Source organism: Castanea sativa, chromosome 8 (genome assembly GCF_040712315.1).
Source record: "Castanea sativa cultivar Marrone di Chiusa Pesio chromosome 8, ASM4071231v1".
Classification (NCBI taxonomy): Eukaryota; Viridiplantae; Streptophyta; class Magnoliopsida; order Fagales; family Fagaceae; genus Castanea; species Castanea sativa.
The window spans coordinates 43,568,440-43,582,479 of record NC_134020.1 but is presented as its reverse complement, the minus strand read 5'-3'; the positions used below and the strand labels follow the sequence as shown (position 1 = coordinate 43,582,479).

The 14,040-nt window shown below is 37.4% G+C and overlaps 1 protein-coding gene across 1 annotated transcript; it reads right to left on the bottom strand.

Moving 5' to 3' along the window:
• Positions 1 to 5,111: 5,111 nt before the first annotated feature.
• On the bottom strand, positions 5,112 to 13,134 carry LOC142607726 (protein argonaute 5). The gene is made up of 21 exons (XM_075779329.1): positions 12,449 to 13,134; positions 11,178 to 11,398; positions 10,931 to 11,080; positions 10,703 to 10,836; positions 10,501 to 10,607; positions 9,587 to 9,690; positions 8,541 to 8,796; positions 8,310 to 8,420; positions 8,157 to 8,228; positions 7,747 to 7,869; positions 7,472 to 7,640; positions 7,272 to 7,393; positions 7,045 to 7,182; positions 6,834 to 6,976; positions 6,679 to 6,741; positions 6,541 to 6,604; positions 6,229 to 6,352; positions 6,079 to 6,152; positions 5,852 to 5,946; positions 5,716 to 5,747; positions 5,112 to 5,613 (listed from the first exon to the last, which is right to left on the bottom strand). Exons 1-21 carry the CDS (start codon positions 13,007 to 13,009, stop codon positions 5,453 to 5,455), a joined length of 3,024 nt encoding a protein of 1,007 aa, XP_075635444.1. The 5' UTR covers positions 13,010 to 13,134; the 3' UTR covers positions 5,112 to 5,452.
• Between the last annotated feature and the right edge of the window lie 906 nt (positions 13,135 to 14,040).

Below are 14,040 nucleotides of genomic sequence, written 5' to 3'. Positions count from 1 at the left end.
ACTACCATTTAGGATGTTAGTTCCCAAAACTCTTAATGAAGCCTTTGGGTTGACAAAAATTCAAGAGGAATACCTAACCAGTAGTAGGAAGGGAATTAGGAATATAATCAAGGAAGTCAATACCGTACCGGAGGCTGTACCGGTTTAGCTAGTGGTACGATATATTTCGGGTACCGGTCAATACCGGTGTACCGTTTCGGATTTACCGCTATTTTTTACTATTTTATACAATATACAAAGTTATAATGATTTTTTTTTACAAACATTTAGTTATAAATATTATTTTATTGGTATGTTTAATGTTTTATAGATATTCTAATATAAATCACATTATTATATATTATTATTATTATTATTATTAATTGTGGTGTACTGTGTAAAGAATATTCAATCACCGGAACAAAAGTTGTAAAACTAATATACCTTATTATAATAAAAAAAAATAAAGAAAGATAAAACTTAGTCTAGAAGTTTACAGCTGTACAACACTTTTTTTTATTTTTATCTTATGGGTAAACCAAACAGCTGTACAACACTTCAGCTGTACAACACTTCAACCCTTAGTCTAGAAGTTTACTAGTTCCCATTTTGCATTCTCTGTGAAAAGAGCCGCCGCCATCTCCAGCTCTCTCAACTCTCAAAGAAGTTTACTAGTTCGGTCAAAGTGAACTGCTTCACAGCAGTGTTGAGCAGTTCTTAAGTCTTAACTAGTGTAGAGCAAGAGAGAAAGAGGTGTATTGGCCATGGCAGAGTGGCAAGAGAGAAAGAGGCGTACTAGTGTTGCCGCTGAGGAGTGGCGTTACAGACTCCTAGCAAGAACACTGGCAGCGTGGTTAACTGGCCATGGCAAGCGGCGCAATTGGGACGGTACCAGTGTCGCTGCCGAGGAGTGTTTGTTTTTTTTTGAGTTTATATATGTTGTAAATTTGGAATTTATATATGTTCACTGGTTACCTTTTGCATTTTTTTTTTCATTTTTCTCCTTTCTGCTGGGTTTTCTTGGCTTACTCAGATTTGTATTTCGTGTTTCAGCCCGGTATCCATTTACCGGCCGAAACAGCCGGATTTCGCCGGTACGGCCGGTATGCGGCCGGTACGACCGGTATTTTTTCCGGTACGAAACATGAGGTGTACTGTACCGGTTCACTGGCCGGTACGATATATACCGGCCGTATCGGCCGGTACGGTACGGTATCACCCTCACTGAATATAATTGACAATGGTAAAGTTTCAGTCTTGGGAACACCTAAGTTGGAAGCTAGAGTGGAGTCTAGAACTAAATTTCCTTGACAAAGGTTGACTGGAGCACAAATGGAGGAAAGAAGGAAATAAGGGTTGTGCTACAATTGTGAGGAGAAGTGGCAGATGGGGCATAAGTGTAAAGGAGCTAAATTGTTTTTGTTGGAAGAGATAATGGAATTGGGACCTAAAACTTCAGGGGTACAATTGGTGGAGATTAATGAGGATAAAGTATTGTTAGATAATCAAGAAGTTAGTTCAAGAAAAGAAGTTAACCCTACTGAGATCACATTGTATTCATTAGTAGGGAATCCTACTTCACATACCATGAGGATAAAAGGAAGAATCCAGAATCATGATGTGGTGTCTCTCATTAATTCCAGGAGCACCCATAATTTCTTGGATGCATCTGTGTTACCAATGCTGCACTTGCACCTTGATACCTCTCATAGAGGTTAAAGAAGCTCATGGCACAATTATTAAGACTTTATGGAGCTGTCATGGGGTCACTATCACTTTGCAAGGGCATAAGTTTGTCTTGGATTTTAATGTTTTGCATTTGGGAGGTTGTGAGGTAGTTTTAGGTATCCAATGGTTGAGCACTTTGGGGGTAATCAGCTGGGATTTTCAACTATTGAATATGAAGTCTCTGTATTTGGGTAAGAGAGTATTCCTACAAGGGTTGCAGCCTACTTCCTCAACCATTTTTTATGCTAACAAGATTTTCAGTGGGTCAATAAGGAATGGTTTAATGCTGCAGATTACTGCTACAGATCATGTTTCCTCTGTCCAACCTCATCTTTCACCAGTGCTGGCTGATTTGTTGGGTGAATTTTCCAAGGTCTTTGTTGTCCCCACTGGCTTGCCACCTATCAGAGGTTATGAGCACAACATCAACCTTAAGGAAAAGACCCTGCCTGTTTGTGAACGACCATACAAGTACCCTCATTTTCAAAAATCTAAAATTGAAAAGATAGTGAATGAGTTGCTAGAAGTAGGGTCTATACAGCCAAGCCAAAACCCATTTTCTTCACCTGTTTTGCTTGTAAGGAAAGCTAATGGTAGCTGGCGTATGTGTATAGATTATAGGACTCTTAATAAAGCTACTATTAAAAACAAATTTCCAATTCTAGTAGTTGATGAGTTACTGGATGAATTGGCAGTTGCCTTAATCTTCTCTTAAAGCTAGACTTAAGGTTAGGTTATCATCATATTAGGATAAAGAGTGAGGATGTTCATAAAATTGCTTTTAGAACTCATGAAGGGCATTATGAGTTTTTGGTCATGTCATTTGGGTTGACTAATGCACCATCCACTTTCCAGGCACTAATGAACTCTATATTTAGACCCTATTTGAGGAAATTTGTCCTAGTGTTCTTTGATGATATCTTAGTTTTTAGTTAGTCCATGGATGCTCATTTATCTCATCTCATAACTATTTTGGAAGTGTTATTGTCAAACCAGCTATTTGCTAAGCAGTCCAAGTATGTGTTTGGTTGTACTAAGGTTGAGTACTTAGGTCATATCATATCTAGAGAGGGTGTCAAGGTAGACCCCAAGAAAATCCCAGCTATGATCCAATGGCCATTACCTAATACTGTTAAGGCTGTGAAGGGTTTTCTAGGGTTGATTGGGTATTATAGAAAATTCATTAAGGGTTATGGGACCATTGCCCAACCTTTAATTGATCTCCTTAAGAAGGATTCTTTTCATTGAAGTGATAAGGCTTTGGAAGCTTTTACAAGGTTGAAAGAGGCTGTGACTTAACCCCCTGTGTTGGCTCTTCCTAATTTTTCTAGGCCATTTGTCATTGAGCGTGATGCTTTAAGGAGAGTTCTAGGGGCGGTGCTGATGCAAGATCAGAGACCTATAGCCTTTCACAGTTAGGCTTTGGAAGACAAGTACCTCCATTTATCCACTTATGAAACTGAATTGCTGGCCTTAGCTTCTACAATGAAAGACCTTTTGTGGTTAAAATTGATCACCAAGGCCTTAAGTTTCTGCTAGAATAGAGGATTGCTACCGCATCTTAGCAGAAATGGCTTGCTAAACTTTTGGGATATGCCTTTGTGGTGGAATATAAAAAGGGTAGTGATAATAGGGTAGCTGATGCTTTGTCTCAGAAATTTGGATCCAATTCTATATTGTCTGCTTCTAACCCTGATTCCAAAGCAAGTTGTTTGATGCTCCCAACAGTCCCCGACCCCACTTAGTTGGATGTGTTGAAGGATAGCTACTCCTTGGATGAGTCTGTCCAACAGATCACTGCTGTTGTCCAAGCGAGTACTCCACCTAATGGCTTCACTTTTCAAAATGGTTTGTTATTCTACAAGGGCAGGTTCTACATTGGTCCATCTTGTTCACTCAAACTTCAGTTTTTGCATCATGCCCATAGTAGCCTCTTGGCGGGCCATTCAGGGCTCTTGAAGTCTTATCAGAGAGCCAAAAGTGAATATTATTGGCATGGGATGAAGACTGGCCTCAAGAAGTTTGTCAGAGATTGTGATACTTGCCAGCGGATCAAGTCTGATACCTTTTCTACAGCTGGACTGCATCAACCATTGTCTATCCCTACTACACCTTGGACTAATGTGAGCTTAGACTTTGTGGAGGGCCTTCCTAAGTCTATGGGGTTTAAGGTTATTTTGGTGGTAGTGGACAGATTAATAAAGTATGTGCATTTTGTTCATGTTTCACATCCATATAGTGCAGCTAAGATTGCTTCTCTTTACATGCAATACATCTGCAAACTACATGGAATGCCTTCTTCCATTATGAGTGACAGATACACCACTTTCACTTCTTTGTTCTGGTTTGAGTTATTTAGGCTACAGGGCACTGTTTTGGCCATGTCTACTGCCTATCACCCTCAAACAGATGGGCAGACAGATTGTGGATGCTTTGGATTCCTTGTTGAGTCAGAGGCAAGCTGTTTTGGACACCTTAAAAGTTCATTTGGCTGCTGCTCAAGTTCAAATGAAGACATAAGCTGATAAGCACAGGAAGGATAGGTCCTTTGCAGTGGGGGATCGGGTTTTTCTAAGGTTGCAGCCCTACAAACAGCAGTCATTGGCTTCCAAGGGTAGGTGGAAGTTATCACCAAGATATTTTGGGCCTTCTCAGGTGTTGTAGAGAATTGGAAGTGTCTTACAATTTGGATTTGCCCCGAGTTAAAAATCCACCCGATATTTCATGTATCTTGTCTGCAGCTGAAATTAAGCCAGCATGTTACACCTCTACCCACCTTGCTTCCTGTTTATGATTCAGGTGAAGTGATCACAGAACCTGATGATGTTCTACAAAAAAGGACTAACTTCTTGAGGTCTAGGGTCATCACTGAAGTGTTGGTCCAGTGTTTAGGTGACTCCCCTGAAGATGCCACTTGGGAACCCCTTCATCAGCTCCAACTCTCTTTCCATCACCTTGTAGGCGAGGTGCTTTGAATGGGAGGGGTAATGTTAGGAATCTATTACAATTGAATTGTAATTACACGTGAGCTAATTGGTTGTAACAGATAGTTACTAGTTAGTTACTATTGGGTTAAAGGCTACCACACTGGTTAATAGATTTGATTAGCGGTTAGGAGTGAGAGTAATATCACTGCACTGTGAGTTAGTGTACCTACGGATATAAGGGATGAACTACACTGCAACAGATTCCTTGATGAATAATATGTTTACAGTCTTCTCTCTATCTCTCTCTAATCCCCTTGAAGTGGCTAATACCATTCTTGCCCCAATTAACTAGCAGAACCATAACATATTACTTGACCATTGCATTACCACAATTGCCATTTCCAGAAACTTGACCCAAGTTCCCAGTTCTGGCAACTCGATGACCACAGTTCAACTGCATCAAGTAAAAGCCAACAGTAACACCAACATCAATATATTGAGTATTGAACTTTTTCTCTTTGCTATGGAAATTATATACCATTCTCACCACAGTTCAAAGGCTCGTGGCAAAGAAAGCAGTTTCACAAACATATATATATGCCCAAAAGATAATTAAAGCCTAAAGCCTCTGGGCAATGGAAACTATACCAAAGCACCAATCGCAAGAGTGTATTAACAAAAGATAGAAACATAGAAGGGGGAACTATGAGCGTCATCCAAAAGGAACCCCACAAAAGGCCTAACTAATCTCAGAAGAGAAACAAAAGAGGGAACTATGAGAATTATCATCCCAAAGAAAACCCCACAAAAGACATATCTCAGCAATAAAACATGACATCTTTCACGTTATCCTTGATCAGAGGAAGGGGCCGGAACTCTGCTCTGTTCTCACCCCCAGTAGAACCACCATCTGATGTTTCACCCTCAATGTAATAGCGTGCTCGAAAAGCTGCTAAATGGGCATAATATGCAGGAGGAACTGCAATAGGAGTTATCAATTCAGTAGAGAAACATGCATATGCACAATCTAATTGCAATTTAAATGAAATAAATAAATAAAAGGAAACAAAAGATATCAAACCTATGGAAACTGATCGAGTGCACCTTGCATACCTGGAAAGGAAGTTGATCCAAGTTACAAAATAACACAACAGAAATGATTTTATAATCCATAAAAGGAATTCAAAAAAAAAAACCAGGGATTGGAAGGGAATTACGTGTAACACAAATTATTGGTTAGCACTTGTAAGAGATCTGCAGAAAAATTGTTCTCATCGTACAACACATGATAGTGTGTAGGCCGGCTAGTCCCCTGAAAGTACAATACAAATGAATTCAAATCATTCCTCTACAAGAAAGGTATGTCTATTTATAAATCAAAATCCATCTATAAATAAAGCAAACTGTTCTCAAAGTTTAATTCTAAAATGAACCAAAGTTTTACCTGTATACCAGCATGGCTGTTAAGGTAGAAGTCAAATTCAGTTGGATGGCAAATCCTCGTATCGACAACAGTACCTACACATAGAAATACACAGTCAGTTGTTGTAAAATCAACAAACTGTAATTGACCCTATGGTGACAAAATGGGAACCTGGTTGGATATTGCCACTCCTGTCCGTCTGATTATCTGTAGGAAAGAGGCGTGTATGATGTCTTTTTTGAACAACAACAAAAGTAACTGGCGGCAGGTAATTTTCCTCTAGTGAGAGACAGGCCTGAAAGAAACAGTTATAAAATTAGAGACCAAGGTGTCAACATAGAGACAACAAAAAACTAATATTCAACAATCAAGTCATGTTGAGTTCGAATCTTTTTCATCCTTGTACTCCTGACAAATGCCTATCTGATAAATAAGGGCACCCCGGTTCAATGACTCCTGAGTTCACAGCAATAGCTATAATACCTTTCTTATTGCATCCATCTCATAAAGCAGAACTTGACTAAATTGTCCTTCACTAACACCATCTCTGTGAGTAAAATAGAACAACATCAGATAGATATAATAAACGAATCCAATTTTGCCCAATAAAATAAATTATACCTGTAGAAAATAATCCTGTGGGGTCTATGCCCAGTTGCTCTTCTGAAAGCAATAAGTTGTTCTCTGAAAAAGGAGTGACACAATCAAAGAAAAAATGAGAGAATAAAATAATATTTCCTTCCACTAAGGTAATAAAGAATCATGCATGATCTTACCTGATCATGCCTCCATGAACCAAACCCCTTTGAGGATCCTGCACTGATTTATAGAGATCCTGGATAATTTCTTCACGGTGATCCTGGGCAGAGACAAGTCCTCTGTATTTGGTTACCTCCGGCCAATCCATAGAAGCCACTACCTGTATCAATCAATTAAACCATTTAACATGATAAAGTCATAAAGGGGTTAAAAAACTACATGACATACCGCTGCTATTGAAGGGCTAGAGTCCTCTCCCGGTTGTGGATGTGTCACATCCGCACCAAATATAATTGTAGGGCGATCAGATACAAGAGGAATTCTTTTTTGAATAGCATCAGTTAACACATTGTTACGTCCCCCAGCCTATAAAGGTTTTCAATTGTCAGTTTAGAAATTTGAATCCACCAATGAATTCAACAAGATTAGTCAATCAGAAATCATATAGAACTAACCTTCACATTGATCTTGAGAGCCAAATTTTCCAGGTACTGCATACTAAGTTTTGATGCTTGCTTGGGCTGACAGCACTGAGAAACAATTCCTAGCTCCGTTTCACATATACGTTTAATCTTCCCTAAAAGCAACAAAAATTATTTTAAGCAAAAGAACCCAATTCTAATTATAAAATCTGAATACTGATTGAGTTGCTCACCATATGACCCAGTAGCATCAGGCAAAATAATTATCAACAGCTGAAGCTGTTTTCCTGGCTCAATTTCTTTAAGTTTGGCTGCACATTGCTTGTGAATATCCATGAGAGCCCTATCAATTTGACCAGCATGAGCTGAATGTATTGGTATCAAAGGGTCTCGGTAAAAATCCTGGTGAAATGTGCAAAAATGTCTAGAGTCAATTATCTAGATTCAGCAAGGATCTACACATTATTCAATAAAGTCATCATGTAACACCAGGTAATATGACTCATACAATTCCTTTGCTGTTGCACATGTTGACCAATTTCTCACAGAATTGGAACGGAAAATCTCTGTTCACCCGAGTAGAGAAATTCACACACGTCCAATATGACACTCTACCACCGTTGACCATTTTCTACAAAATCAAAATTATAAAGGTTAATCAAACTTAAATAACATTTTCGAATAATAAAAGCCATTCACATTATACAGGCAGACGGCCATTGATACTTGAGAAACACCCAGATTAATCATTTACCTGCCACTTATTTTGGGCTACCATTATTCATTGGGCGGTGCTCTAAAGCCAACTTAAACCCAATTTTACAGAATTTTCAAGCTAAATAATGTCAGAGGAATGGAACAATTATAATACACCAGAATCTAGTAACCAGCTACACAACCAAATAACCACCATCTGACCTTGTTTATCATATTCCATTGCCCCATCCTAGGATGTTCCCTTGATTCTCTCCCAGTTTCATGATAATTCAGCTGCAAAAACAGAAATGACATTAAATTTTACTGTATTATATAGACTAAATAGCTCAAACAAACAAACCACCACAAAATTACCATTGGAGACGGCAACACTCGAGCATCAACTGTTGTAAGTCCTTCTCGTACTTCAATTCCAAATTCCTCACGTACAAGCTTAACTCTACTAAAATCATTATGCTTTACCATCTGTAATAAAAGAGAACCATACATCACCAAATTACCAACAACAAATCCATATTGGATATCATACAAGCTCAATCAAAAGAGATATGAACAAATTATTGCCAATTTACAACATTAACATACCCCTGTGATACTCCGTTCCCTGTCAATTGGCCGTTGACACGTTGCTCTTAATAGGTTAGTTACTTGTTTTTCATTTAATCTCTTAGTGTATCTCTGTCCAGCAGCAATCACACAGACCTCCATCGGTAAGTAAACTGGTTTTGAATCACTACCAGCTTGAAGGGCAGGCAAAAACGCATACTGGAGAACAATGTTATATTTGTCACGAAAATATTGAAGAACTGATGTCTTTGTTTTCTTGTCATCAAGGGTAAACCTGATGGAAAATGAACAATAATTAGTCCAAAAATTTTATTAAAAAAAAAACGCACATAAGTTGAAGAAGACAATTTCAAAGCACAAAAAAAAAAAAAAAAACAGCCAACAAATAAACAAGTCACTAGTCAACAAATTCTTATCAAAAAGTTGTTTTTACCTAAATTGCTAACTTAATACAACTAGAAAACAATTTGCAGTATAAGCAAACTTAAATCCATGAGAAAGGATAGTTTCTAAGAGCATTTGCAAATAAACAGAACAAAACAAAAAACGTCATAAAAGATATCATTTAGAAAAAGAGGCAAAAAGGGGGAGGGAGGCAGTTACTTATGATTTTTCAAGAAACCATGGCATTTTCATTAAATAAAATCCTATTTATTTTTCAATTTTTGTATTCAACTCACAAAAAAAAAAAAAACCAGCAACAACCACAACAGAGCAATGCAAACACAGTCTACCTAGCTGAATTGGCATTTATATTCACTACATACAACGTTATGGTTACATACTAAATACCCCAATAAAAGAGGGATGCAAAAGAGGGGGAGAATGGAAGAGGACAAATACAAAAGCCTAGTTTGCGTTTGGATGCCGCCTATTTTGCTGAAAACTAAAATTTTTTTGCTGAAAACACTTTGGCAAATTTTTTTTATTGCTACAAATTACTGTTCACCCGTTTTTAGCACTTAGCTGGTCCTTGAACAGTGCCATGGACCAACCAAAAAAAAAGCAACTAGGGAAAACGCAAATGCAATAAGCCTTACACAAATGCACCCCTAGTTACTCACATTGTCTGGCTAACTGGTTGTGGCGAAACACCATTGACTTTGTAACTTTTTGCATACTCCGTATGAGTAATCTCGACCTTTATTCCTCTCAAAGCCTTTTTAATCTGAAATTCACAAACAAAACAGAATTACTTCATTGGAGCAAATCTATGCATCAACAAACCATTTTTTTTTATAAGTACATCATCAACAAGCCATTGAGAGTAGAACTTCTAGTAATAGCCAACAGAATATCTGAAGAAAGCATATGTGGTTGTACATGTTTACACTGTTGCATATTAAACACTCTTAATGTTTTTCAATTTTTTTTTTGGGTACAATGGAAGCCAACTTTAATCATCATCTACATTTTGTTCAAAAGTCACATTTATTCATCAACAATCACATCATAAAGCGTAGAAAATAAAATGTAATTTTTATTAAATAATAAAAAATTGTAATTGAAATAAATTATTTTTATATGGACCCACTACTTACACCAATTCTATCATAATATCTTTTCCCAAAAAAAAATCTTATCATAATAACAAGCCATATTAATGTGTCTTTATATTCAAGAAGCTATGATTAGAGATGACAATTAAGTGGGATGGGATTGAATCATAGGTGCATGACACCTACCTTGTGCCCTTGGGAATAGTAATGTATTAATTTAGTGGTTGTGGCCCCTTGTGCATTAAGACTATTGAAAAATAATTAAAAAATATGTTCTCTCTTATTCCTATTTGGTGAATTTCAAAATTCTCAAAACTATATGAATTTTTTTTTTTGGGTACATGAGTATAAACACTCTTAATGTTTTTCAATTTTTTTTTGTTGGGGTACAATGGAAGCTAACTTCAATCATCATCTACATTTCATTCAAAAGTCACATTTATTCATCAACAATCACATCATAAAGCGTAGAAAATAACCTTAAGACGGTCCTGATCAGACAGAGGCCTTGACAGATTAAAACGGAAATGTTTTACAAGAAAGTCAGTCACACGAAGTGGTTCGTAGAACGCTCTGGCTGACACATCTGCAACAAAACCAATCACATGTTAGAAGCAATATAATACGAGTGCAACTTTGAATGAAACATACCGAATAAGCATAGATAAGAATGAGGAATACCTATATTTAGAGAAAGCCCCATCTGTGTTGGCCTGAGAGATTGGTAGTAGCCTCTCCAAAACTCAATACCATCACCCAATTCACCTTGAGTACCCAAGCTAGGATGAAAAAATGACCTCCCCACAACAGTATATCTATATAGGCAAATTTTCACCAGGTTAACACAGTTTTGAATTTTTTTAAAAAAAATCCATATCAATACAAGAAAAATGTAGATATATAATTTACTTCAATGATGGTTCTGCTCTGAATACCACATCAAGAGCTTGAATTGTTTCTTGCGGAACATCTGACTGCCTACTGATTAAAAACTCTTTCAGGTGCTGCAAGTCAACCTTAGCAACGAACTTAATTGCCACTTTGAATTGGCGTTCTTTTCTGCACCTCAAACAGAGCAATGGCAACTCATATCAGACAAAATTTAAACCACCACAAAATTGAAAATACCCAACATGAGAAAATGAAAGAACAATACCTCGCAGAACCAGAAGATGAAGATGTAGGATGGTCCTCATTTTGTAACTTGACAATGAACTCTTTGGATGTAAATGGCAATGCTCCTGCAGTATAAAGGCTCTTCCTGCCATCATAAGCAGCCCTTCTGTTACCAAAATGTGACTCTCGGTACATTGTGTCTAGCTGAGTCATTACACTCCGATTCACTTTCTTTGATGTTATCTCAGGCGTTATAGTCACCTAAACCAACACAAAATATACACATGCATTACATTTAATACATATTAAATCCTCAAATAAATATCCAAAAACAAAAATTACTATCAACAGAAAGCCGTTAGTCCGGAAATGAAAAACAAAAATACACACATGCATCAACTTCACACACTTCAAAAAAAAAATTGAAAACCAAAAGGTCAAAGAACACATACATTTGAAAAAAATTAATCGACAGATTTTTATTTTAATGACTAAAAATCAACATTGTGTGATCATTCTTGCTGAAATGAGATTTTTAGACAAGAAATAAATAATAAATAAACACAAAAAAAGAAGAAGAAACAAAACTCCATTCATGGACCGATTGTTACATTAACACAAACATCAACTCCGATTCACTCTTTGAAGTTATCTCAGGCGCTATAGTCACCTAAACCAACACAAAATATACACATGCATTACATTCTACACATATTGAATCTGAGATAAATACCCAAGAACAAAAACTACTACCAACAGAAAGCCATTAGTCCTGAAATGAGAGTAAAAAAAAATATCTCCATTAATGGTTCCATTTTTACATTCACTGACTCTCATACATGCATCAACTTCACACACTTAAAAAAAAATTGAAAACAAAGGGTCAAAGAACACAAAAAATGGAAAAAAAAAAATTAATCAACAGATTTTTAAAAAAAAAAGACTAAAAATCAACATTGTGCTATTAGTCTTGCTGAAACGAGATTCTTCGACAGTAAATAAATAATAGATAAGTAAACACAGAAAAAGAAGAAGAAACAAAACTCCATTTCTGGACCGATTGTTACATTAACACAAACATCAACTTCGCACATTTAAAAAATATTGAAATAAACCGAAAGTTCAAAGACAAAAAATAAAGAAAATAAATTGTAATCAACGAAGATTTAAAATATAAGAGCAAAATAAAATATATGAAACAGGATGATGAAAAATAATTTTGGAGCATTAAAAAGAAAGGCATAAAAGGAAAAAATGTAAATAAATAAATAAGGAAAAAAAGGAGACGAAGTTTGTGTATGAGATATTCACATCGTAGTGGTGGAGATCTCTATCAGCGACTTCGACGAGAAAATGATTTGCTCGGACTTGGATTTTCTTTCCGACGGTTCCGTAACCAGGCCTTCTCGGAACGACCAAGGCTTTCGAGGACGAAGGCTGAGCTCGCTCCTGCAATGTGACTGTCCTTTCGACACCTCTGGCAAGCTCAGCCACCGTGGACGACGATGGCTGAGGCTGAGGCTGAGGCTGAGGCTGAGGCCGAGGCTGAGGCGGAGGAGGAGCCGAAGTTGAAGGTGGAGCGTACGATGATGGTTGTGAAACAACCGGAGCAGGCACCGGAGAGAAACTATAAGGAACAGCACCGCGGCCTACTCCTCCTCCTCCTCCTCCACCGGCGCCTCTACCTCCGGCGCCTCGTCCACCAGCGTCACCACGTCCGCCACGTCCACCAGCGTCGCCTCGTCCGCCACGTCCACCGCCGTCGCCTCGTCCGCCACCAGCGCCTCTGCCTCTTCCACTGCCTTGTTGAGACGCCGGCGACGGTTGATCACGACGATAGTCCGGTTGCCTACCGCCGCCACGTCGTGACATTGTGTGCGCGAGCGAGCAAGAGAGAGAGAAAACTCAGTGAAGTGTCACGACTTTCAATGAGAGAGCGAAACAGAGAGAGAGAGAGTGTGAGAAAATAGTAGTGGGAGAGGCAGGGAAGAAGAAAATTGGTCAGGTAGAAAATATAGAGGGAAGAAATGCCTTAAGACGTGTGGAAAAATCAAAATATAATAATAAGCATTTAATTTTTTGGGCGACGGCGGGGTTTATTTCTTTTCTGACAATTTTACCCTCCAATTCTTATCCTAATACCCAATTCGATCCTATCGTGAACGTTTAAATGACCTTTTCAACTAATCCAATTTTAAAATTTTGAAAAACCGCTAAAAACCATTGAAATGCCGCGAGTGGGGAAGACGAGTAGTTGTTAACCACTTAACCCATAACAAGTCGTTTTGGATGACGAACCGAACAATTTATTAATCGTCTTTTAATTAGAGAATTTTCAGTTCAATACCCTTGAAAAGTGGGTGCAATTAATGTAATAAATAATTAATATCGGCTTAAATTATTGGTTTTCAAATATCGCTTTATGTCCGAGGTTCTGTTTTATAGAGTGTAGATAGTAGAATTAGTAGAGTCAACTTTTTTTTAGTTTCATATATTACCCTAGCAGTATTTTTAGCTCATTTCATTAATTTATATCAATTTTTTATTAGCGGCACCTTACTATACTTTTTTTTTTTTTTTTTTGAGAAGGAGACACCTTACAATTACAATAGTAGAACAAATTATACAGTTATCATAATAGAACCACGACATTTTTTAACATTTCACTAAAAGACTCAGATCTATTTAACATTATTGAGTCAGTTTGAGATTAAAAAGAATAAATAAAAACTTACTTTCTTTCAACAATTTTAATAAAATAATGAACTTCACGTTGTCACGTGGACAAAATAATTTATCCAGCTGGTTAACATTTTCCATTAAAACATGGAGAGGAAGTGCCGGCATTGATTACTCTGGTGGCAAATTTAAGACAAAACCAAAGGGGTAAAATAGTCAAGAGT

Excerpts from the sequence above, each read along its gene's own strand:
- LOC142607726 (XM_075779329.1), bottom strand. The coding sequence starts at position 13,009 with ATGTCACGACGTGGCGGCGGTAGGCAACCGGACTATCGTCGTGATCAA. Across the intron at positions 11,399-12,448 it reads GAGATCTCCACCACTACGAT|GTGACTATAACGCCTGAGAT; the intron begins GTGAATATCTCA and ends GTGTTGGTTTAG. Across the intron at positions 9,691-10,500 it reads CTGATCAGGACCGTCTTAAG|ATTAAAAAGGCTTTGAGAGG; the intron begins GTTATTTTCTAC and ends TGTGAATTTCAG.